We start from the raw sequence: 25,435 nt of genomic DNA on the forward strand, positions 1-25,435 counted from the left end.
GGGTGGGTATATACACATATAGAGCAAGTGCCAGAATAAATATATCAAAATTAATTTTCACCTGACCATCAATGTGTAGAAGCATATTCCACAGATTTTATGGAATTTATTTCAGAATAACTGTATTTAGGACTATAGAATCATACTGCAAGATATATGAAAATCTTGCTACCACAATCTAACTTTATTCCAGAGAGTTTCTAATAACATTTCTATAAGGTGCCCGGACTGCAATTTGCCATTTTTTCAGGGAGGGGTCTCACAATTGTAGGCATACTTGAGAATGTATCTGCTTAGAAGTCCCTGCAGCTGTGCTTTGCCATTTGTAGGGACTAACAAGGGTCATTATGTGATTTTATGGGTCCCTCCCCTTTCTGGAAAGGAGAGATGAAAGCCAGTTCCCTGGTTACAGCTTTAATAGTTTCCAAAGTTGCTCTGCTCAGGCACAGATCTCAACAGACTAAAAGGAACAATAAATAATTATAAAGACACAAAGAGCATGAATTGTCTTTGTATTTTATTTAGTCCATGAAAATCTACTTTAAAAACATAGAAAATCAAAATATTAGTTAATCCAATACACTGGATTAAAAATAACTGCAAAAGCTTGGAGTTGTGGCACAAGCTAAAATTTGCAGCGTCGACAGAGTATTTTTGAGGCCAAAGCAATGCACTGTAATAAAGCAGTGTCTGTGTATGGAGACATGCTCCCTGCACCATGAGAAAATTTGTTTGGTGCATTTTCTTTGTTTGAGACAGGTCAGTTACAAGAAGAAAGATTGGTTATATGATTTGATTTTTGCATTGCTTAGGAAGGCCCTAGGATCAGTATTTTTTAAAAAAACAAACACAAAAACAAGCAAGAACTAAGCGCTTGTTCCCCAACTTCTAGCCATTGAAAATTTACACTGTGATTACTAGGTTTTATTTAAATGTTGTTTAGATAACTTTACATATTTATTAACAGCTTTGGCGCTATAAAGATTAGAACCAAGATTACATAGGTCATGCCATTCTTTTTAATTATTTAGCTTGTTTCACCTACTGCAATACGGCTTTCCATACACAGATAACAGTTCGTATAAATTGGTTTCACATTAGCTGTCACACATGAAATTCACATGTTTTGTGACCTGCCAGATGCATGATTTCTTCCTTCTTTTGTCATTGAATGGACCACAAAAAGAAAGTTGGTCAAGCATCTGTCAAAGAGTACAATCTGCAACCAGTGGGCCACATATCATTCCGAGACTGACTTTTACAGACATGTTGTAAAACCTACATTAGCCCTGTGGTTATCACACAAGTCATGAACAGTGGGACCGTCCCCCTGGCTCTCCCTTCCAGCTTTGGGCACACTATCTGCCCTTGCCTACAAGTATCAACATGTTACCATTGGTATCTGCAGGGGGGGGAACATACATGTAAGGAGCTGCTTGTGTGAAGGCTTCTGCCCAGTCAGGACACCTGATCACACTGAGGCCCTAATCATGCAGAAGCCTACATGTGAGCAGCTGCTCACACAAAGGCTTTTCCCTTGCAGACGACCAAAGGAATGCCTCAATTTCTGTAGGTGGGGCCAGGCAGCATGCCTGATGCCAGCAGGTGGGATCAGGAGCACAAGCCCGCTGCCACAACTTGTGCGATGCCCCCTTCATGTGAGTAACTTGTCAAGGAGGCCAATGAAAGTAAGCAATCTATCATTTGGCAATCAGAACGAACTTTGTAATTTATACTCAAAATGAGGAGTGGGGAAGCAGACTCTATGAAGAAAAAAGCCCACAGAAACAAAGACTTCCCTCAAATCAATTTGGGACACACCAGGTTACTAAACGTTTTACACATTTTTACACACTGTAAACACACATATGTGATATATCTAATTGATCCAAAACCTCCTACCTGTGAACTTTTCATTATTATTTTGCTAAGGGAAACTATCCAGGTGGAATTCTTAAAAATTCATTCTTGCACTAAATGAACTTAACTTTCTCACAAATTTATCTCAAATGTGTTTGTGTGATGACAGGACTAAAGTCTGGAAAGTCGCACATGCTAATTTGTGTACATATACCATCTACCTTTCAGTGGAAGAGATTTCTGTGGTACTTACTGACTGAGCAGTTCATTGATTTTGAAAGAGAAGAGAGACTTTGGCCCTGTTCAGAATAAGGCAAAAGGTCTTATTCACCATGATTAAAGTCATGGTTTAAAAGTGTGTTCTGAACAGGACCGTTGTAGACTAATGCTCAATTGGTGTGGAAGGGTTACTGGTTACATTATTCTCTCCTAGCATGTCTCAGAATGTGATCCTAGGAGAAAATGTAAGCTTTTAAGGTTTACTATGAAGGATAACTCTGCACACAACAGGTGTGGAAAAGGAAGATACTAGTTTTGGAGAGATATGTTAACAGATATTGTACAGGATTCCCAAACTGGCAATGAAGATAACTGTTTTGCCTTTAAGTCAGTCAGTAAGGTCAGTGAGGTGTGGTGGGAAGCACGACACAGCTACTGCTGCTAAGCACCAACAGAGGGAATGTAGGGTGGCACATCCAAATTGGTGGCTATCAAGGGACAAGGGATGGAGGTAGGCAGTAAAGGACATTGCTGGATAGTCAGCAACCACGCCCTGCAGACATGTCTCCTTCCTGCCTTTGGCACCACATCTTCTAGCTGCCAGTAAGCAGGCAGGGGCAGCCTCTTCCTCCACTGCGGTTCAGGACCTGCTGCCTCAGCTCACTGGCCTCATTGGTTAATTTAAAAGCAAAACAATTATCCAGATTGCCAGTCTGGAAACTCCATAAATGAAAATCCAAAAGGTTCCAGTGATTACATCAAAATGATTTAATGACCTCTGGCACTGTGATCCCAGTGGATGTACATCAGAAGGCAAGTCATTGAAATTGAGAGTTAAAAGTTGCAAATACATATCTTAATGTAAATTGATCTATTAGACTGTTTTACTTTATTGATGTTCAAAGAAACCCTATACTTCTAAGTTTTTTTTTTAAAAAAACCCTAAGCATTCACTTTTAAGTTTCACAAATCAACTACCTCATTGCAGAACTCCACGTGTTGCAATACACTGCTAAGGTTCAATATTATCATTTATCATAGTTGCATATTAGCAAAGCTGTTCCAGATATTATGCAAGATTTATTGTAAGAAACGTATGTCTTTCCCTATTTTATTAGATGGAAGGCAATATGTTAAACAAAAGATATCCTAAGCTACAAAATGAATATAGCAACCACTAGATGGTGCAATCACGCTAGTGACATTTTACTTTCTTTACTCCTTGTGCAGCTCGTAAAAGAAGTATTTATTTGGCTCACTTAGTTCATTTTCAAATAAATTACTATACATGTAGGATAGTGAAGCTGCTGGACTATACAGCAGGCTCAGCCAGATAGATGCAAAGGCTACAAAGTGCAATTTAACCTGACCTGCTAGACATGCTTGGTGTCTAGAAGATCAGATACTAAATGCTTTGAACGTTTTAATTATTGTTCAATTATTTAGCATTTCAAGCCTGCCCAGTTTTTATGCACAACCTGTACTGACTGTACTAAGAACTGCATTTTACATTAACAAAATTGAGAATGACTTTGCTCAAGACTTCCTACATTACTTTTTGTAAATTTTATTTAAAAGCGCAAAGCTAATTGTAAGCCAAGTCTTTATTTAAATCACTTTTCAGAAATCACAGTTTACTAAATGTACATAAGCATAATGAAACACACTTTCCTAACAAGAGAACACAAATACAGAGCAGACATAATCCTTTGCTCATTAAAACCTTTTGGGGGGGGGGGGAACCTGACTCATTTTATAACACGGGGATGTTCCAAGAACAGGAAAATATTTAAACTTTTTTTTAAAATGGAACCATTTTTTGAAATTCTTGATAGGCTAAGAAAAGTTCAATGTTTTGCCTAAAGTTATTGTATGATAATTTCTTAAATGAATCATATGTCAAGGCTGGTGGGCAGTTTGAAGTTTTAAAAATGTCCCATATTCCCCACAGGTGATTCTAGAGGGAAGAAATTGTACTCAAAACTTGAAAGCCACAACCAAATACAGGTTTAGGCAGCCTTAAGACCATTGGGTTGGACCCAGCTTCTTTTCCATTGGTTGGAGCATTCCCCAAGCAAGATTCCACTGGCAGATCTTCAACAGTTCGACCTCCCTCTGCATCCCCCACACCACCTCCACTGCTATTCTGGAGGATGCCCCAACTCTTCAGAGCAGATTGGGGACTGCAGGTAGAGAGAAGAATCAATGAAGATTGCCTCCTGCATACCTTTCTAGCAGTGGGATACCTTCATTGAATCAGAAGCTCCCTATGGATGGTAGGAGGCTGGGTGCTCTCCATTCAACTGTGCCACACTGAGAGAATGTGATGAAAAATGAAGTTCTGTTTAATAAATTGGTATCTCTACTATTCCAAAGGGGAACTGTGCCTTTTGACAAATACCTAAATACAACATCAAACATTGGTTCTCACACCCTTTAAAAACCATGGGAATCCAATGTAAATTTATTAGGATCCTTCCTTGGCTAGCTGTAGCTCACTTATAATACTTCCCTGTGGTCACTTGGGTAAGACAAGCAAGGAGATTATTTTCTTTCTTTTTGTCACATATAAAGAGGAAATATACATTAAAATCAGATTTTGCTTGAAGATATACACATAAATACACAAGGAATTACAATCCAGTTTTGGAAGCACTGATAAAAGGGGGAGCTTCAAATATGCCAACTTCCTTCCTAAGTAAAGGTATGGATGTCATCTCAGCAAAAGGTAACACTTCCTGCCCACCCCACCCCAACTCATCTTACCAGCAAAAAAAATTATAAAAGCATATTGTGAAAAGGAAGTGTTAACAATCAAAAGTAAAAGGAGGTGGCTAAAGCTCCCGATGGCGTCTCAGGATTGTCAGGTGACTCTCTTGGAATGGCATCAAAAGCAGAGGTCTGTTCTCAGTGTTCAAAATCATTGGTCTTCAGCCCAGTTAAGCAGAAGCCATCCTCTTCTGGGGCCTTCTTTAGGAACTGGTCCCTCCAAATATAAGACACAGCTTTCCATAGAACTGTTGATATAGAGAAATAAAGAAACATCAAGGAAGTCTTGCAGCCAGAGCCTCTTAACCAGAGTGATGTAAGTGAGTCATTCCAATCCATCATCAGCACACCACAACAATGTCTTGTACTAACTCTTTGAGCCAAATCTGAGTAAGCAGTTATTAGTGCCACTGTTTCCAGCTGCTGCATAGCAACTTCATGCAAAACTGCTATGTGGCACACATCTTTGCAGGGATGGGAGCTGGCAGGGGAAACTCTGGCCGGCTTGGGGTGACTCACTTACAAACCCTTAAAGGTACCACAGCCTAAAAGTCTACCATTCTAAAGGTGAAGAAACAGGTGTAATATCAAGAGGACTGAGAGTCTCTCCTTCAACCATGCTGCAAGCCTACCTTCACAATTGAACCATCAGGCAAGCATAATAGCAAATCAAACTGTACGTTAGCCAGTCTTGACCCTTCCCATCCACTCCCTCCCTTCTGGCTCCTGCCTCCATCTTCAGCTGAGAGAAGTAGGCGAAGCAACATGCAGCCAGGTAGGTACCTCAGCACAATCCCTTCCTGTCTCAGGTATCTGGCTACAGGGTACATTGTTAATTTCCCCTTGCCAGAAAAGAAGGCAATAGTGGGTGCACAAGGAGCAAGAAGGCAGGGAATGATGAGCTTGAACTAGTGTTTGACTTGCTGGTATGCTCCTCTGAAAATTCTGTTCTGGAGGCAAGCTCACAGCATAGCTGAAGACCATGCTGATATTCTTATAATAAATATCCTTAGAAAGTGGTGGCAAAATAGTGCAATCTACCATAGAGGCAAATGTGTGGAAATGCTCTACAGCAGGGGTGGGCAACTTGTGGCCTTCCACACATTTTGGCCTATAACTCCCATGATCCCTAGCCAGCATAGCCAATTGTGAAGGATGGTGGGAATTGTAAACCAAAACATGTGGAGGACCACAAGTTGGCCATCCCTGCTCTACAGTCATGCTTTGCCCCATCAACAAGCTTCCAATTGGGGAAGCTTGATAGCTGAAAGTAGAGAACTACTGTAGGTAAGAGAGCTAGATACATTTTAGTTTGTTTAAGTATGAAGTACAGTGTTTCTAGCAGAAATCTGTTTTAGCCATTCAATTTTTAATTTGCCCCCCAGCATCAGACTAATACATTTTTTGCTGTGAAATATTTGGCCATAATGTGAAGTTTGGATGGCCAGAAGTGTTTGAATATACTGCACAGTTATATTGCTGCTAAAATGCCACTAAAAGGATTTAAAACAACTGCTGAGAAATTATGTTAATGAAATGGCACTTACATTGAACCTCAGGATTCAGTAAGCTCTGATTTTAGCTGTGAACTCTCACAGGATGTGTAGTCTTGTTTATTTATATCTTCCTCTCTGTGTGTCTCCACAAAGCCTGTTGATTGGCTACGGTCTTCTTTCCTCTTCACGTGTGTTTGTTGTTCTATTAATTGTTCTTGGTTGTGAACAGTCTGCCCAACTTCTATATCCTTTAGCTTTGGTTGGCCTACATCAAGTGATTCTTTGGGTACATCCCCTGATACAGTACCTTCCAGAGTCCTTCTCTGAGTCTCTGCTGGAGCAGCTGTATCCAATTCAGACTGAAACTTTGGTTCACCATTTTCTTTCTGCAACCCTATTTCTTTTACAACTTCATCCATAGATCCAGGGTCTCGCACTAGTGTTGGCACAGTGCATGATTGTTCATCTGTCTGTGACATGTTTTCTATTGTGTTGAGATCAGCCTCTGCCTTTCTGGAGCCACAACTTTCTCTGTCTTCAGACTTATCAGAAGTCAAAGGCATTTTTTCTGCTGTTTTGAAGGTCTCTTGTTTCTCTGCAGGCTGTTTTAAAATTATAGTTGACTGTTCTATCTCTAGATTTTTCTCTTCTCTGCCTTTTACAGAAAACTGCTGACCAGTCTGTATTTCTTCCTGAATTTCAAATTTATTTACATCCATTAAATATGGTCCACTCGGCTGCTTTGATGCGGATGCTGGTTCTTCTGTTTCCTCCAATTTATCAACAGCATTCTGGATGATTTTTAATACAATTTTTGTACTTTGAGACTCTATAGTTACAGATTGAACAACATCTTTTTGAAATTCTATATGGGTTAAAGACGGGCTTCTTTGTGGAGTTGTCCTTTTTTCAGCTTCTTGACCAGACTCTGATTTTTGAAGCTTCGTTTCAGGGATGGAATCAAATACAGGCTTTTGGATCAAATCATCTTTGGTGCATCTTCCTGTTGGTAAAACCTGCTCCTCTACCACTGAATCAGCTTTCTCAGACCATGACACTGCCTTGGTATCAAGACCTAGAGCCGCAGGTCCTGAGTGAGCAAAGCTCACCTGCTGTACCATTTTGAACACTGTTTCTTTTGGCATCTCTAGAGAAGTTTGCAAGGTTTCAGCTGATGTTTCTGTAAATGTGACATTTTCTGCAATGACCTGCTCTTCAACTGCTGCAGCTGCTACTGTTACAGAAGATTTATGAGCTGCATAACTTTGCACTTCAGGAATGTCCTCAGTGACAGCCTCCTGTTGCTCAGCAAAAAGCTCTTGCTGTACTGGAGCTGCAAAAACTATGTCCCCACCAGCAAGTTCTATGATTTCTGATGACTTTTCAGTTTCTATTATTAGCGCCTTCTCTGTCAGTGCTTGTCTTCTCTGGCAGCTATCTGAAGCTCCAATAGACTCTGAAAGTTGACAGACTGTTTCCAGGGGCAATTTATCAGAACGTGTTTCAATCTTTACAGCCATCCCATTCACACCTGCTTCTCTGCCTTCTGATTTTACGTCTGGCAAAGTACTATCTCTTTTATGTTCCAAAATGGCATTTGAGACAAAACTCTCTCTGCCTTCACAGTCTGAAGTGGGAAGGTCTCCTCCTACTTCAGTCTTTGCAGCTTCAGTTATTACCGTGCCTGTGGATTCTGTTTCAGTCATTAGCTCTGTGTTTCCAAGCTCCTTTTTCACAAAATCAACAGTCGCCTCACTTTGCACAGTATCCTCAGCTATTTCAGCCTCAGTGCAAGTTGATTCCAAAGTAAGTGCATCTTCCTTTTCTTTCTGCATGGGTCCTTCAGAAGCAGTTGGGCCCATGGACTTTAATGTTACCACTTCAGTCTTCACAGGAGGTGAAACTACTTCCTTCTGCACAGGGGTGTAAGATTCTTCACTGCATTTTGATTCCACAAGTGTGACATCCTTCAGCTCATTCCTTTCTTGGGTTTCAGCTGCACGTCCTTCTGTACGTTGCGATTCCAAGGTAGGCCTGGCATCTGCTGCATACGCCTGGGTGAGATCCATTGCATCCTGCTTTGGTTCCTCGGTTACAGCTTGCTCTGTTGATATTTTTTCTAAGGCAAGAGCAGCAGCTTTTACTTCACACTTCAAAGGCTCCTCGGTAATAACTGTAACAAAACTGGTTGTTTTTAAGGTAGGGGCAACAGCTTGTGTCCCTTTCTGCACAGGAACTGCAGTCATGTCACTTGCCACAGATGCTTGCTCTGAATCAATATGCGTTGGGGCTTCACCTGAAATTACCTCAACACATGTTGCTACGGATTTTGTAATATCTTCTACCTCACACTGAAATCTGACTTCATGCTCCATATTTTTCAGGATCTCCTTTGGTTCTGTCTGCTCGGTGGCTTCTACTTCCACCATTTCTTTTGACTGTTCTGCAGGGACCTCTTCATCCACCTTCTCTGCAGGAGCTTTAACATCCATCTTTGCATCTACTTTTTCTGCAAAGACCTCGGCTCCTGCCTTTGCTTCTGACTTCTTTATGGGGTGCTCTCCTTCTGCTTTCTCTATGAAGATCTCAGCTTCTGCTTTTTGTATAGAGGATTCCACTTTTACCTCCTCTGTGGAGTGCTCCACATCTACCTTCACTGTAGGAACATCCACATCACTCTTTTCCTTGGTAACCTCTGAATCTGCTTTTTCTGCAAGAGACTCCACATCCATTTTCACTGCAGGGGCTTCCTTATCCAGCTTTGCATCTCCCTGCTCTGACGGGGCCTCCACTTCTGCCTTCTTGGAAGGGGCCTCTGCTTCCAACATTGCACCTGCTTTTTCTTTGGAAGCCTCCACATCCATTTTTGAGTCTAACTTCTCTGCAGAGACCTCTGCTTCCAATTTTGCTTCTTCCTTGTCTGTGGAAGCATCCACATGCCCTGCTGCATCTGCCTTCCCTGTAAGGACTTCTGCTTTCTGTATGGGGACCTCCATCCTCTCTGTGAGAGCCTCTGATTCCACCTTCTTTATGGAGGTCTCTGCTTCAATCTTTGTCTTGACAACTTCTGCCACTTTTTCTGTATCTACCTCCACATCCACCTTCTTTGTAGAGGCCTCCACCTCAAACTGTGTGTGTGCTTTTTCTGCAGAAAACAGTGCTTCTGACTCTTTAATGTCTGCATCAACTTCTGTGGTGGACTCGGTTTTTGGCTTCTCTGTGGGAAACTCCACATCTACTGTTAATTCTGCCTTCTCTGCCAAGACCTCTGCTTCCACACTCTGTATTTGGGACTTTCTTTGCACTTCTTCTACATGACCATTTGTTTCCACCTTCTGTATATGGGCCTCAGTCTCTGCATTCTGTTTATGGATGTCCATTTCCACCTTTTGTATGGGCATCTCCTTTTCCACAGTCTCTGCTTGAGGCTCAGGTTTCATGTCTGCCACAGAGATCTTGGTTTCCAATTTTGGCAATTGGACCTCAGGTTCCATCTTCTGTACATGGGGCTCAGTTTCCACAGTTTCCACAGAGATCTCAGGGTCCTTGTTCTGTATACAGGCCTCAAATCCAACTTCCTCTGTACTTGCTGTTTCACTGATTTTAGTTACTGCATTCTGGACTGGAACTTCAGTGATCTTGCTCTGGATGGGTGCCTCAAGCACAAATGCTTCAGTATTTGGAGGCTCTATTAAAAGTTTAGAATCTTTTACTTCATTCTGTGGAAGGGCCTCCTTTACCCCAACTGCAATTGTTTCTGTCCATTCTGATACCAGATCAGGTACGATATTCACCACATCTTCACTTTTCTGGGAGAATGGAGACTCCTCTTCACATGCTACTTTTGTAGATTCATCCACTTTTGGGACAACATCTTCTGAAACCCCATCTTGTGCTGTTTCTTCTAAACTCATTTTGACTTCCTGTACTATATTTGCACTGCAATATTCTTCATTTTCCTTTTCTTCTAATGGCATTGGTTGCTTTCCAGCTGTATCACCAACTTTTACTTCTGGATCCTCTTCAGGAGTTACTGTAACAATAACAAATTCTTCCTCTTCAGATGTCTCTTCAACCATCTGTTTTTCAATAGTTTCTTCAGGTCTTTCTAAAAGTTCTTGTTTAATCTTTGGGTGATGAATTTCATCAGCCCTATCTAAGCGAATGCTTTCTTTTGAGCTTTCTTCCACCTCCACACACACATCATTAATCTTCTCCAACACTTCCTTCAAACTACTTTCGTTAACTTCAACTTGACCTTGACAGCTTTCTGTGTCTTCATCTATCTGGATATCAGTCTTCTCAGCTTTTTCTTCCTTTAAAGGTGATACAGTCAATTCAGTTTCCTTTAAGGCTGGTTCAACCAATATGACAGCTATTTGTTGCCCAATTTTTTCTACTGACAGTGGCTGAATTATTACTTCTGACGTGCTTTCACTCATCACCTCTGCTTCATCAGACAATTTAACCCTTTCAGCAACTTCTTGCAGGATTTCCTGTGTTTGCTTATTTAATTCTTCTAGGCTTTGCTGACTTTCCTCTGCCTCCTGCACAGGTGTAGCTATTTCTGTTGTATCAGGGGATTCAGTTAGCCTTGAAACTGCTGAAACCATTTCAGTTGTTTCTTCAGCGCAGGATACTTCAGTTGCTTCTTCAACACCTGAAGCTTCTTCTCGAGCTGTAATTGCTTCTGAGGTTAACTCCAGTTCACTGATGATAGTGTCACCACTAATGTCCTTCTTAATTTCTGGCATGACATTAGTAACCACCACTGTTTCTTCAACAATTCCTGTTCCAGAGATCTGCTCAGTTTGTTTCTCTTCATCTTCATTTGCATGTTCAATGGACTCTGTCATAGCAGCTGATATCCAAGATGGTGACCTTTCTTCAATACTTGTAACTGCTCTCTCCCCTTCTACCACTGTAACAGTAATTGCATGAACTAGTCCTTCACTGGACTGCTCAATTATTAAAGTACCTTCTGACTTTTCTGTGCTCTGGTCTGAAGTTTTCTTAGGTATATCACCTTGCTTCATCTTCTGAGCCTCAAATTTCTCTTGTTCAGCAGCTTCATACTCTGATAAAGGAACAACAGCAGGTATATCGGAGTCTTCCTCATTGGTTTCTGCCACTTCTTCTCCAGCTTCTTGAACAGGAGCGTGTTCTGGTATTCCATCTGACTTTTTCTTCCTACGACCAGGCATCAGTTTTTTAAATGAAACCCAGGATTCTTCTTTTCCAGAATCTCCATCTGAAGTAGAATGTTCTAAACTTGGAACTGTGACAGATTCTTCATTTCTCTCTTCCATCTTTGTTTTAGATTTTCTTCTTGGGGTTACTAGTCTTTTGAAAGACTCCCATGTAGAAACTCCCTCACCTTCAGATGGGCTTCCAGCTTGTTCTGGTGAGGAACTTACTTGTCCTTGATCACTTTCTTGTAAGCTAGTAAAAGTCATGTCCGGACCTGTTTCTTTATTTGGTGCACCTTCATCTATTTTTTGACCTTCCTGAGCAAATCTTTGTCCTATTTCTTCATCAGAAGATGATGATTTTCTAGTTCTTTTCTTAGATGAGCCTACACAAATCAAGGCTTCCCACGATACAGAAGTATCAACCTTTCTCTTGGGTTCATCTGTGCTTTTTTCTAATTTCTGTTCCTCACCATTTTCTTTAATATCTTCTTGTTCTTCACAGGGTGCACTTTCAGTTGAGGATAGAGTAGCACTCTTTGCCTTATCAAGTTCTTCTTCTTTGTCACTTTCAGAAAGCCTCCTGACCCTTTTCTTAGGAGTCACCATTTTTTTAAATGATGCCCAAGGAGTAACACTTTCTCTTTTCTTCTCTACATCTGAAGTGGATCCTTCTTCAGTTTCAGTGATCTGTGCTGCATCTGTAATTTTTTCTACAGATTCTGTTGCTTCTTCAGGGGAAGAAGCAGAGCTTTCTGCCCTTGGATCTTCTGGGCTTTCTGCAGAATCAGACAATTGATGTATTTGCTCTGCTGCTTCCCCTGATTTAGTTTCTTCTCTTTTTCCTTTATGTTTCTTTGCTGACAACTTCTTTAAGCTACTACTTGTAAAAAGTTTTTTTAAGGGGCTTCCTTGTAGCTTGGCTCTTTCTTGAGATGAGAGCAATTCAACTTCGTTTGTAATGTCTTCTGGAGGTTTAGATGTTGCTGCTTCTACGCTGCTTGTTTCTGTTTGCTTGAGCTCTTCATTCACTATTTCAGGTAAGGTTTCTTTGACTTTCAGCTGTTCATCAGTAGGCTCCCCTCTTTGAATCTCAGCACCTGTTCCAACTAATTGTTTAAGAACTAATTCTTCTTTTTTAGTTGTTGTTGGTTCTTCCTTCTTCACAACAGTGCTCACATCAGTGTTTATCTCTGTGGGTTTTTCATCAAAATATTCTGTTGCCAGAGGAGCCTTTGGTTCAGAATTGTCTTCAACACTTTCAAAAATTTCCTCTGGCTTTTTTGTTACCCTTGGGAAAGTTGAACCAGATTGTTCTATTTTTTCTTCAAATACTTCATCTGTTAAAGGAGCTGCTAGTTCAGATTTTTTCTCAGATGATGCAAGAGTGCTTTGCTCTAGGGCGATTAGACAAGCTTGTGCTGGTTCTGATTTTTCCTCTGAGGCCAGATCAATCTTCTCATTCAAGCTTATCTTAGATTCTTTGTTTACACTTTCAGCAAACTCTTGTGTTGATGGTCGTTCACTGGGAGTAACGGCTTCCTCTTGATGTGTTTCTGTTGAGACATCTATCATTTTTGTTTCTTCTCTTTCTTCTCTCTCTTTTTCCACTTTCTCATCTCTAGTTTCTTCAGAAGCTTCTGACTTATCTTGCTCTGGTATGTTTTTTTCTTTTTCTAGTTCTTCTTTAATAGTAGTGTCTTCTTTTGACACTTCTTTTTCTTGTTTTTCTTTCTCATTAGCTTGCTGTTCTTCTTCTTTAGGTTTCCTAAAGCTTGTCTTTTTTCTAAACCCAGCCCAACCATGGGTAAAGAATTTTCTTAGAGGTGATGCTGTTTCACTAGTTAATGGACTTGTTGGAGACTCTGGAGACTTGTTACCATTGTTTTTAAATTCTGCCTCCTTACTTCCTGCTTCAACAGGGCTTTCTATTATCTCTTCAGGGGAAGTTTCTTCTTTCATCTGGTCAGTCTGAGTTTCTTGCTCAGTCTTTTCTACATGAGGGGTGCCCTCACTTTGGGTTGATTCCTCCTCTGTCTCCATCTTGACTTCTTTATAATCTCCAGCTCCATCTGATGTCACTTCTGTATCATCTGCTTTTACATTCAACAGCTGAACAGGTTCCACTTTCTCAGTCTTATCCTTTCTAACAGTAAATTTGAATCCAACTAACTTAAAAACTTTTTTAAATCCAACATCATTTGATGGAGATTCACTTGGTTGCTCCATCTCTTCTGCTTTTTCTTCTGACAATGGCGATAGTTTATCAGCATCTTGTGTGTCCTTTTGTTCATCATCTACGTTAGTTTTATCAACTGATTCAGGTGGCTTAGTCTCCATATTTTCAGTGGACTCTTCTTTCAGAATCACATTTGCAGTTTCTCTTTGTCCAACTGTAAGATATTCAAAAGTGATAAAGAATTAGACATTTCATTATTGTAAGGAAGTTCAGTAACTAACTACTAATGCTACAATCCTATGCATACTAATTTGGGAGTAAGCACCACGTCTCAGTAGGACATATTTCTCAGTAAACCTGCACAGGATCACTCCACATCATTATTAAAAGCAATGGCCATGTTAAGTGCAATAAAATTAATGGGCATAAGTATGATCAACAATGAGCCAGTTCACATGATAAAACAACCCATGTGGCTTATTGAAGCCACATGGGTTGCGCTGTGTGCCGGCAGCTATTTTGAATATTTAATGCCCCTCCGCAGCTTGTTGTGTTGTGTGAACTGGGAACTGTGGGTTATGCAAGGTTTAAATAACTCTCACATAACCCACAGCTTCTGAGTTTGTTTGACATAATAAACTGCAGACAAACACTGAATATACAAATACTGCCTGGCACAGCTCAGTTGAATCTTACTTCAATACTGGCAGTTGAGTCTTACTTCAGTACTGGCTGCCTCTACCACACCTGAGGGCAGCAAGCAAGCTTAGGCTGTGTGGTGCACATTCAGCTCTCTCCTCCAACATCTCACCCTGACTTTTCACCCTAGAGCATCTGCCATCTGAGGCAGCCGCTCTGCCTAGCAGTGGAGCTGGCTCTAAGTAGTTCTTATAATGACCAGTACGAAACAATTCAGGGGAGAGGATGGGCCTGACAGAGCTGGTCTTCTGGCAGAACTGATGGGATAGTCTTGCCTCCTATCTCATAAGAAGCTGGGTAATGAAAACACAGGAAAAGGAGTGCAAGAGAAAAGGGGGGGGGAAACAACCCTTAATGGTAGCCTATTTGATTATAGATGATTTAGTTATATGACTTTTGTTTTTAAATCCTCTTGATATATATTTCCTGAGGAAAGTAATATTAGGCCCTGCTTTCAAGACTCATTGACTAGAACTACAGTACACCACTGTGTGCCTTCACATGAGGCTGATTCACTCTCCCACACTAGAGGCGTTCTAGAGGCAGCTGGACAACCATCTGTCAGGTATGCTTTAGGGTGAATTCCTGCATTGGGCAAGGGGTTGGACTCGATGGCCTTATAGGCCCCTTCCAACCCTACTATTCTATGATTCTATGAAAACCCTATGAAAATAGTTTAAAATATTTCCTCTTCAACAGCTATCTTTAATGATCCTATCTTTCAGGATACTTCTGTAAACCAATTGCAGAAGGCTATTGCCCTTATGTCCTGCTTATGGGCTTCCCATGAGCATTTGGTTGGCCACTGTGGGAATCAGGATGAAGGATTAGATAGGCCTTCGGTCTGATCCAGCATGTTCTTAGCGTTTGACAGATTCAAATCTGTAATAGTTTAGACTAGTTTTTACCCTTTTGCAAAATATACTGTTCTCTGCTACTGTAAGTATCAGCGCTGACTCACTTCCTGCTTTCCTATGGATTACTGAAAGGGTCAATTCTCATTTCAGTCTTCTTGCTACATACACTTGGTCACTGGGACAGGGGAGAGAGAATTATGTTTATGCAAAACACTGTATGCTCTGTGCTTCCCAAGGGGGATGTTATGAACCTTAACTGGAAATATTTAAGTGAATACTCTCTCTTTCACTCACACACACACACACACACACTCTAATGTAGTGATGAATAACATTACAGTTTGTTCTTAATATAGTCAGATGCTGAAATGCTGCCAGCAGTCAGCATCAATACGGTTGCCAAAAGAAACTGCCACTATTTCTAGTCTAGAAGTCTATCTAGAAAACAAGGATTTGCTAGTAAAATAAAGCATACAGAACACTCCAACTGAGTAATCTACACAGGCCTATTTTATAGCCTAGCTGCAATAACAGCAGGAAGTGTTTAGGCAGTGGACATGACTACGCCACAAACTTAAACAGGTGAGGTAGCTAATAAAAACATCACAATGTGTTATATAAAAGATAAGCATAAGACAAGTGCTCATATCAGCAGAGCCTTACCCAAAATGGGATTTTAAAAAACTTGCTTGTGACATTAGGCATAATAGAAGAAAATTCCAATTAAGGGTTGGTTTGTTCGTTTTCATTTCCTGTCCTGCCATCCCCACTCTCCTCAGGACTTCGCTCACCCATTCCTTCCTCTGATCCATTTACCTTGTGGAGAAGTGAATGTCCAAATGAGGGGTTTCTATGTTTATTTCTCGGGGGGATTAAGCTCTTTTAAAGAATCCTGCATTAATGCCTTAAACAGCAGTAACATGCTATGCAATTGAGTGGTTGTTTTATAGAGTTATTATTTGTTACAATTTGAATATGTAAAGTATATCTTTGCCTTTCATAGGCATAATTGGAACCTTGGTATTTTGTACGTTTTCACTGCTAAAATATTAAACAGACATGTTTTTTAAAAGAGTAACATTTCCGTCATTGCTTACCAGCACAATGTGTATGCTGTAATGTGATTAACAATCCTGCAGTTTGGAACCAATCCAGGGTACCAATACAGAATGAAGCAGAAATCTATGCCTTCCTATTTATTCATTTAAAATTATTTTTAGGCCACCCTCTCAATGTAATGTACAGAATCAAAACCATATAAACATATATAAATAGGCAATAAATATACTATAAAATACTATAAAAAACACTGGGTTATATACCCGCAAACCATAAACATGGGATCAAAGCCTGCTCTGCATTTACAAGTCAGGAACAAGGAAGTTTGTATATCATGATTAGAGTACTGGTTCAGTACACATGAAATAGTTTACTCCTATGCAAGCCAGAAAGCTTCAGGAAGCCAAAGATAAACAGGAATACAAGTGTGTTATTATTGAACACACACATTTTAAAAAATGGTATCAGCACAAAAATTAGCTTACAATTAAAGAACTTGATTTAACACAAGCCGACAATTATGATACAGGTTTCTTTGAAAAGAGGATTAAAGAAAAGGGCTCTGATCTGGCTACAGTTAAGACTCCCCCCCCTCCCAGTATTTATTTATAAATATTAATATGAGTTAGAATACAGAAATATATCATGTAAATGGCACTACTACTAGGACATGTTTCTAGAGGTATCCTTTTTTGTGTAGCACCTGAAAGTTGAACATAATAAGTATTTAATAATTACCTAATACCCAGCCAGGCCACTGGTCCATCTACCTCAATATTGTCTACACTGACTGGAAGGTTTCAGACAAGTTTCTTTCCCAGCTGTACCTGGGAATGCCAGGGATTAAATCTTTGGCATGCAAAGCATATGCTCTATCAGTGAACTGCAGCCTGTTAAATTCAGCTATTATAAATTTAATTGTAATGCAGCCTTCACATCACAGCAGAAAGTATTGCAGCATTTATTATGCCTTCCAGTACTAATTATCTGTAATAAAACATACATTGTTTTCTACTTGCAGCATACCCAGAAATCTTGGTGGCAAAACAGGGCCAACCAGCTCCAGGTTTGGGGGCAACAAAACCTAAGTACCCCCCTTTGGCACACAAACCCCTTTCTACTCCTCTGCCCCCACTCCTTCTTTGGCACGGTAACCCCCCCAACCACACCCTTCCCATTGTGGATCCTCATTGGTCCTTCTAAACTTCATCAAAGCCAAATCATTCATATTTCATAATTGGCTTCTACTGTACTCAAGACTAGTCTTTTTGCATTTCTCATCTGTATCTTGGCATATGCCTAATTAGGTGTCCCAAATGCCACAAATATTTCTAAGATGTATGCAAATCCAGAAGGCCTTGTTCCAAACACAAGCTTTTGTTACAAAGGACTGTGTTCAGCTTTGCTGAAAATGCAATTCTTTATACACCACTACCGTATTTCTTTTTTATTATTATTATTATTATTATAATAATTAATAATTAATTATTATTATTATTATTATTATTTATATAGCACCATCAATGTACATGGTGCTGTACAGAGTAAAACAGTAAATAGCAAGACCCTGCCGCATAGGCTTACAATCTAATAATAATTTCTTTGATCCTAAGACGCACTTTTCCCCCCATATAAACATCTCTAAAAATGGGGTGCGTCTTAGAATCGCGGGTGCGTTTATTATGTCTTAGAATCAAAGCTTTTTTTGCTGTTGGTGGTACTGAAATTAGTATGTGTCTTACAATCGATGGCGTCTTAGAATCGAAGAAATATGGTATGTCCTCTACAGACCATTTTACTTGCCAACCTGATTTATATTAACAGAGAATTGCTTCCCAACTCCATTCTGCATTAATTTCAGAGGGTTTTAAAGGAATGTTAACATACAAGGCATAGACACCACACATTCTGAGAAGGGAAAATTCTCCCTAGATATGTTGTTTAGAGATCTTCATACTGGACATGCACCAAGGTAGTCTCTTCCTTATTATGACAAGGTCTTCTTTTATGCTGAGCCCCTGGCTCTAAGAGGCAAAGATGGACAATAAGATACCTTAAGAACCTAATAATCTTCCTGCAGAATAATACCAAAGTCCAGTGCCCGCCCATCCATGAAGCCACCTGATGCAGGCAGTCACCACTTCTTGGTCCTGCAAGCAGCTAGCTGGACCAACAAGCGGCTGCTCCTGCAGGCCTCCCAGGCAGCTCTCACCTACCCAGATTGTTTACTTGGGCAGCCGGCAGGCCACGTCCACCGTCCCTTGGTCTTGCTGGCCACCTGCACATGGATGGAGAAACCAAGAAGCAGCAGCCGCCCACCCGCATGCCTCCCACCCACCTGGACTGCCTGTCTGCACTCCCCTTGTTTCCACTGCCTCCTGCCAACAGGGCATGCTGAGGACTGGCTGAAACAAGAAGCAACCAGCCACTCACTCCCTGCTTCTCTCAAAAGTCTCAAGTCTCGCGAGACTTGCAGGATGAGATCTCGTGAGACTCTTGTGCCTTGTTCTGGAAGTCTCACAAGATTTGAGACTTTCAGGAGAGGCAGGGATGTGAGTGAATGGCCGGCTGCTTCTTGTTCAGGTGGGAGGGTAGGCAGCGGTGGAGAACAAGTGGTGGTGGTGGGCAAGTGGCGGCAGGGGGGACTTGCACCAGGCAGCAACCCGCCTTGGGCTGGCCTGCAAGGTCTATTTGTATCCAACTCCCAGAATCCCCAACCAGTTATCTCTGGGAAATTCACAAGCAGAGCCAGAAAGGCTCTCCCTTTTGTACATCCCAACATCTGGTATTCAGATACACTGCCTCTGAACCTGAATGTTCAATTTACCTGTCATAGCTAATATTTACTAAACTGCCCCTCCTCCTTGAATTTGTCCGATTCTACTTCCCACTTAACAGATTTCCAACATTCTTCAACAGCAAACACTTGGCTTGCCACTTATTTTATTTATTTATTTATTTATTACATTTTTATACCGCCCAATAGCCGAAGCTCTCTGGGCGGTTCACAAAAATTAAAACCATAATAAAACAACCAATAAAACCACGCAGCAAAATTGATATAAGATTAAAATACAGAGTTAAACCAGTAAAATTTAAATTTAAGTTAAAATTAAGTGTTAAAATACTGAGTGAAGAAAAATGTCTTCAGCTGGCGACGAAAGCAGTACAGTGTAGGCGCCAGGCGGACCTCTCTGGGGAGCTCATTCCACAACCGGGGTGCCACAGCGGAGAAAGCCCTCCTCCTAGTAGCCACCTGCCTCACTTCCTTTGGCAGGGGCTCACGGAGAAGGGCCCCTGTAGATGATCTTAAGGTCCGGGCAGGTACATATGGGAGGAGGCGTTCCTTCAAATAACATGGCCCCAAACCGTTTAGGGCTTTAAATGTCAATACCAGCACTTTGAATCGGGCCCAGACCTGGACTGGCAGCCAATGAAGTTGTAAAAGGACTGGCGTAATGTGATCTCGCCAGCCAGTTCCTGTTAGTAAACGGGCTGCCTTGTTTTGTACCAGCTGAAGCTTCCGGACCGTTTTCAAAGGCAGCCCCATGTATAACGCATTGCAGTAATCCAAATGAGAGGTTATCAGAGCATGGATAACTGTAGCTAGGCTATCTCTGTCCAGATAAGGGCACAGTTGGTATATCAGCCTAAGCTGATAAAAGGTGCTCTTTGCCACTGAGTTCACCTGTGCCTCAAGTGACAGTTCTGGATCCAAGAGCACCCCCAAACTACAGACCCGATCCTTTAAGGAGAGTGCAACCCCATCCAGGACAGGGCAAACAACACCTCGCCGGACAGTTGAACCACCCGCTAACAGTACCTCCGTCTTGTCTGGATTGAGTCTCAGTTTGTTAGCCCTCATCCAGTCCATTACCGAGCCCAGGCACTGGTTCAGAACAGTCACTGCCTCACCTGGGTTTGATGAAAAGGAAAGGTAGAGCTGGGTATCATCCGCATATTGATGACACCTCAGTCCACATCTCCGGATAACCTTCCCCAGCAGCTTCATGTATATGTTAAACAGCATAGGGGATAAAATAGAGCCCTGCAGAACCCCATGGCTTAGGAGCCACGGCACAGAGCAATAATCCCCCAGCACCACCTTCTGGAATCTGCCATCCAAGTAGGAGCGGAACCACTGCAACGCAGTACCTCCAACTCCCAGCTCAGACAACCTATACAGAAGGATACCATAGTCGATGGTATCGAAGGCCGCTGAGAGGTCCAGGAGAACCAACAGGGTCGCACTCCCCGTCTCTCTCCTGACAGAGGTCATCCCACAGGGCGACCAAGGCAGTTTCCATTCCAAAACCAGGCCTGAAACCCGATTGAAATGGATCTAGATAATCCGTTTCATTCAAGAGTGCCTGGAGTTGTCCTGCAACCACCCGCTCAAGCACCTTGCCCAGGAAGGGGATATTAGCCACCGGCCTGTAGTTGTTAACATCCTCCGGGTCCAGGTTAGGCTTCTTCAGGAGTGGTCTAATTACCACCTCTTTTAAAGAGGCCGGCACCACTCCCTCTCTCAAGGAGGCATTTACAACCTCCTGGACCCAGCCGGCGATCCTCTCCTTATTTGATGTAATGAGCCATGAAGGTCAAGGGTCAAGCACACAGGTGGTTGACTGGACTTGGCCAAGCACCTTGTCCACATCCTCGGGCCTCAATAACTGAAACTCTTCCAATAAAACTGAGCCGGACGGCGTTCTGAATGCATCTACTAGTGGAGCTGCATTAAGTGTGGTGTCCAATTTATGACGAATCTGAGCGACTTTATCTTCAAAGTGCCACTTGGTGGAAAGAGATGCAGGAAAGGAAGGGAGAGGGCTTTTCCTCACCCATTCTAGTGGATGGGAAGGCAGAGGAAGAAGGCTATATACTCGCCTTCCCCCTCCCTCCCTCCCCCTTCATTCTTGGGAGTGACACCATAGCCAGACATGTAGGATGCTGCTGAGGCTTAGCTCCTTCTCTTTCCTGCTGCTCTTCTGGCCACATGTTAAGGCCCCAACCTTGCTTCCTAGTGGCAGCGGAACTGCAGCAGCTGCAACTGCCACCATCTTGTTTCTTGTGCAGGCAGTGGGGCTGCTAAATGTTTAGCACGACTACAATTGGAAATTAATAGCACATGTGCATGCTCTTAAACTTCCAATTCTTCTGGCACAGCCAGACCGTGGATGGTCATGGGTCCACCTGGGAACTCAGGGCTGTCAACAGCTACTCAACAGGGTTTCTGACGCTGGGTCTGCAACCAAACAACAAACAGGATTACCCTACATGTATTCACTTTAAACCTAGTTATACTTATACTGAAGCCAATATATTATAATAATATATTATTATTATTATTATTATTATTATTATTATTATTATTTATATAGCACCATCAATGTACATGGTGCTGTACAGAGTAAAACAGTAAAAACAGTAAAACAGTAAACAGTAAATAGCAAGACCCTGCCGCATAGGCTTACAATCTAATAAAATCATAGTAAAACAATAAGGAGGGGAAGAGAATGCAAACAGGTACAGGGAAGGGTAAGCAGGCACAGGGTAGGGAAAAACTAACAGTAGAAAGTAACAGTAGAAGTCTGCACAACATATAGGAGTCTCAGTGATGTGGGGTGGAAAATATTCCAGTGCTTTTATTTTTTGTGTGAAAAAAAATCCATTTCATAAGTTTATTAGTAAAAATAAATAGATTCCAATTGCAAATATAGTATTAGGCAAATTTTGCAGTATCAGAGTTGTAGATGAGTGGTTGTCAACACTTTATGCATTGTTCTTTGGGTTGCTAAAACGTATTAGTGTGTCAATAGTTATCAGTTCCTTTTTGTCTTAAATGACTTAAATATACTTCTTAAGAAAGTATATGCTATTGTCTTTAAAAATATAATATTCAAATAAAATCATCTATGTAACATTTAAATGACATTAATTGGGCTTTCACTTCACCCCTCAAATATTTTAGATCAAATACCCATGAACAAAAAATGAACATAGGATCCTTTTTTAAGCTTTTTTTTTTCTAAATACAAGTAAAATTAACATGCTATAAGTAGATCACTGACTAGGGAACCAGAAAATTGCCAATGCAAACTGAAAATTTTCTGATGTGGATTACCCTATGGAAATTAACACTAATGATTTTTGGAGCCAGAGTAAGAATATTTAAACTTGCTGCAAGATTTTTTTGGGTATTTCTCCTATGGAGAGTGTGCACTGTCAAAAGATTTCAAGGGGATCTTTTATTGAAGTATATTTTACTAGCCTAGGAAACTGTCTCAACAGGCACACTGGGGAAATCTGCCAAGGATTGGTTCATAACTCAAGGAATGCAAAGCTGACACAACTCCTTACTAGGCAAGATACTGTACAAGTTTAAAATTATTTGTTGGGTGGGTGACTAAAAGACCACTCATCTAAAGTTATTGAGAACATATGTAATCCACTTTGCTCTGTATAGGTTTGAGGTAGAACCCAATTATATAGTCAAAAGGCATTTCTATGTGAGGCTTTTATCCTGCATCCTTACCAGGGCTTCTGCTTCTGGATTCTTCGCAGGATTTTTCTCTCTCTGCCCTTCTATATATTTCATTACACAACCTCTAGATGGCACTACCGGCTTTTGGGCAATGTAAAAATGCAGTAAATAAATAAATTTGTTTATTGCACTTTTACATGCGGCTTTTATGGCGGGATTGAGAAAAAATGCCAACTTTACTCATTAAGAAAAAACACACACTAAATGGTTGCAAAGAGCAGGAGATGCCCTGGATGATGCCAACATTGTCTAAAGGACCTGCAAACTATCATGAGTGAGCAATCACAAGGGCACAATAAAAGCCTCATGTAGAAATACCCCAAATCTTCCTTCATGTAATTAATCCTATTTGTCCCTCATTGAAACCCTCTTCAGATGAAAGGCTATGAGCGAGGAATGCACAATGGGTAGTCATACTCCCAATATCAGCATGCCCCCTTGGTCATGCCTCTGATACCCACATGTTAGGCTGAAGATGTGACAGGGATCTACATGTATACAGCTGTGCACATATAGCAGCTTCTATGAGAATCCAAGAGGTCAGAAATCCTGTGTGGTTTGGGTGCCGAATTGCATAGAAGCTACTAAGTGCATATAACTGAACATATCGGCCTTTAGACAACTCAGCCTCTCCATTGGCACAGTTGCAGCTCCCCAACAAATATTCCACAGTTGTGACAGCACAACATTCAGCTCCTGAGATTACATAGCTATGTGAAACAACCCTTCGATTCTGCTTATCCGTCAGTTCTTAAAGATTATACTAACTTGAGACTTCAGAAATGCTTCTGAGAAAGCATGCAGATGATGAGAGTTTGCTGCATAATAATTGGTTCCTTCAGGGACAGATCCAATATACAAACTGATGTGATCCTTCATGTGATCCCTCCTGATTTTCTCCATCTACATGGATCACTCAGAGAAACGTATTTATGAATTGGAGCTCCACAAATAAACTGCAGTGAAAATTACAAAAAGTGGCATTGAGATGATAGGAATCACGGTGGGAATATGTCCATGACGATCTGATTCATACATTACATTTCTCCATACAGTCCCCATATTTGGATCTGTCAGAAGGGATCCTATGAAGGAAAAACATGACTGCTCCAGAGAATAAGACATGGTTTGCACATGCAGTTTAGTAACATGCCTATAGCAGAGACTATTGCCAAAATGTCAAAGGCTATGAGCCATATACAGAAATACTCATATTGTCAGGAATCATGTTTGGTAGGATGAGGCAGCCCACCACAGATAATAACTTCTGGGTTACCCTTATGGCAACTAATTATCAATAATCTAGGGCACTATCTTCTGCATGTTTAGACACACAAAAAAGTCCTACAACGCCCAGCACCCCCAGCCAACATGTTGATTATGATTTTATCATCAGGGGGTGCCACTTGATATTTATTTATATATTTATTTTACTTTGGATACCAAAATGTGGGGTGGGAGGCTTTGTCACTTCTCAGTCTGTGACAATCCTTCTATTGCTTGGGGGCCTCAAGTGTTCATGATGCAGCTTTTACCATTCCATCTCCTCCCATGTGTCACCTCTTCCTAGTTCCATCCCTGATTTAAACCATTTCATCCCTATGTAGTTAAAACGTGAACTGAACAAAAGTTAGTCAAGCATTTGCTGTGGCCAAAGCAATAGAGTCCTCTAAATGTTAAGACTTGCTGGATGCAATATGCAGCTTTGGTACATAGATGCCTGAAATATTTCCAAAAGGTTTCAGCAACCTTTGCCATGTTGCATGATTACAATATTTTTTGTCGGTAAAATACCCATTGCTATTACCAGCCCTGCAAAAGTGATGTCAGCTGAATTAAGAAGCAGGAATATGTTTTGATATGTTGTTTAGATGAAGAAAAAAAACTCCTGTTCTGCTTTTACTTTAAAAATACCCCTATACATTGTTAAATGCTCCAAACCACCTAACAATTGAATTATATGTGATCTGTTTTGCATTACATTAAGCACATTTCCTGAGCATGATCAAACCATAATAAAGTGATAATCCATGGCAACTTGCCCTTCAGTACAGATGGCTTCCATCTCCAGCCATCCACAGAATAATCCCTCTCAAGAGATGTATACATACTTTCAGAGAGCACTAAAATTATATAGTCATTATCTACAATGCAGTACCTTCCCATGTCAACAGGCAAAGCAATTCAAACTTGAATAAATTCCAATAAAAACCCTTAGGGGGAAAAGGGAACTCTAGCAGTTATTTAAGAGTCTTTATTAAGTACACATAATTGTACTGGATTTGGCCAAGTACAGTATTAGGCCACTGTTCCCAGGCTTTTTACTGATGGACAAACCCCATGGAACTTTGTTTTTGCTAATGACCTGCATGTCTATTCCATCTCCTGTACTTGAATTCCTCTCAGCCTTTGGAGCTGCTTCATCGCTAACATATACTTAGCTATGAAAGAGAGCTTCAGCTATTGGGTGGTAAAGAAATGTGATAAATAAATATGCCACTAGCAACCTGGTCAATCACCCACAAGTCATACACTGTGTTAGGCTACACTTTAAATTACAATGG

The 25,435-nt window shown here is 41.1% G+C and overlaps 1 protein-coding gene across 1 annotated transcript in view; it reads right to left on the reverse strand.

Annotated features, from left to right (window-relative positions):
* Positions 1–841: 841 nt before the first annotated feature.
* The window catches only part of AKAP12 (A-kinase anchoring protein 12), a 35,454-nt gene continuing 10,860 nt past the window's right edge, over positions 842–25,435 (reverse strand). Inside the window, exons 2-4 of the mRNA XM_063124538.1 lie at positions 9,731–13,926; positions 6,396–9,676; positions 842–5,096 (exon numbers count right to left, since the gene is read on the reverse strand). Of these exons, the coding sequence (XP_062980608.1) occupies positions 6,404–9,676; positions 9,731–13,926 (7,469 nt within the window). The 3' untranslated portion in view covers positions 842–5,096; positions 6,396–6,403. The remainder of the gene's footprint in view (positions 5,097–6,395; positions 9,677–9,730; positions 13,927–25,435) is intronic.

This window comes from Elgaria multicarinata, chromosome 4 (assembly GCF_023053635.1).
Source record: "Elgaria multicarinata webbii isolate HBS135686 ecotype San Diego chromosome 4, rElgMul1.1.pri, whole genome shotgun sequence".
NCBI lineage: Eukaryota > Metazoa > Chordata > Lepidosauria > Squamata > Anguidae > Elgaria > Elgaria multicarinata.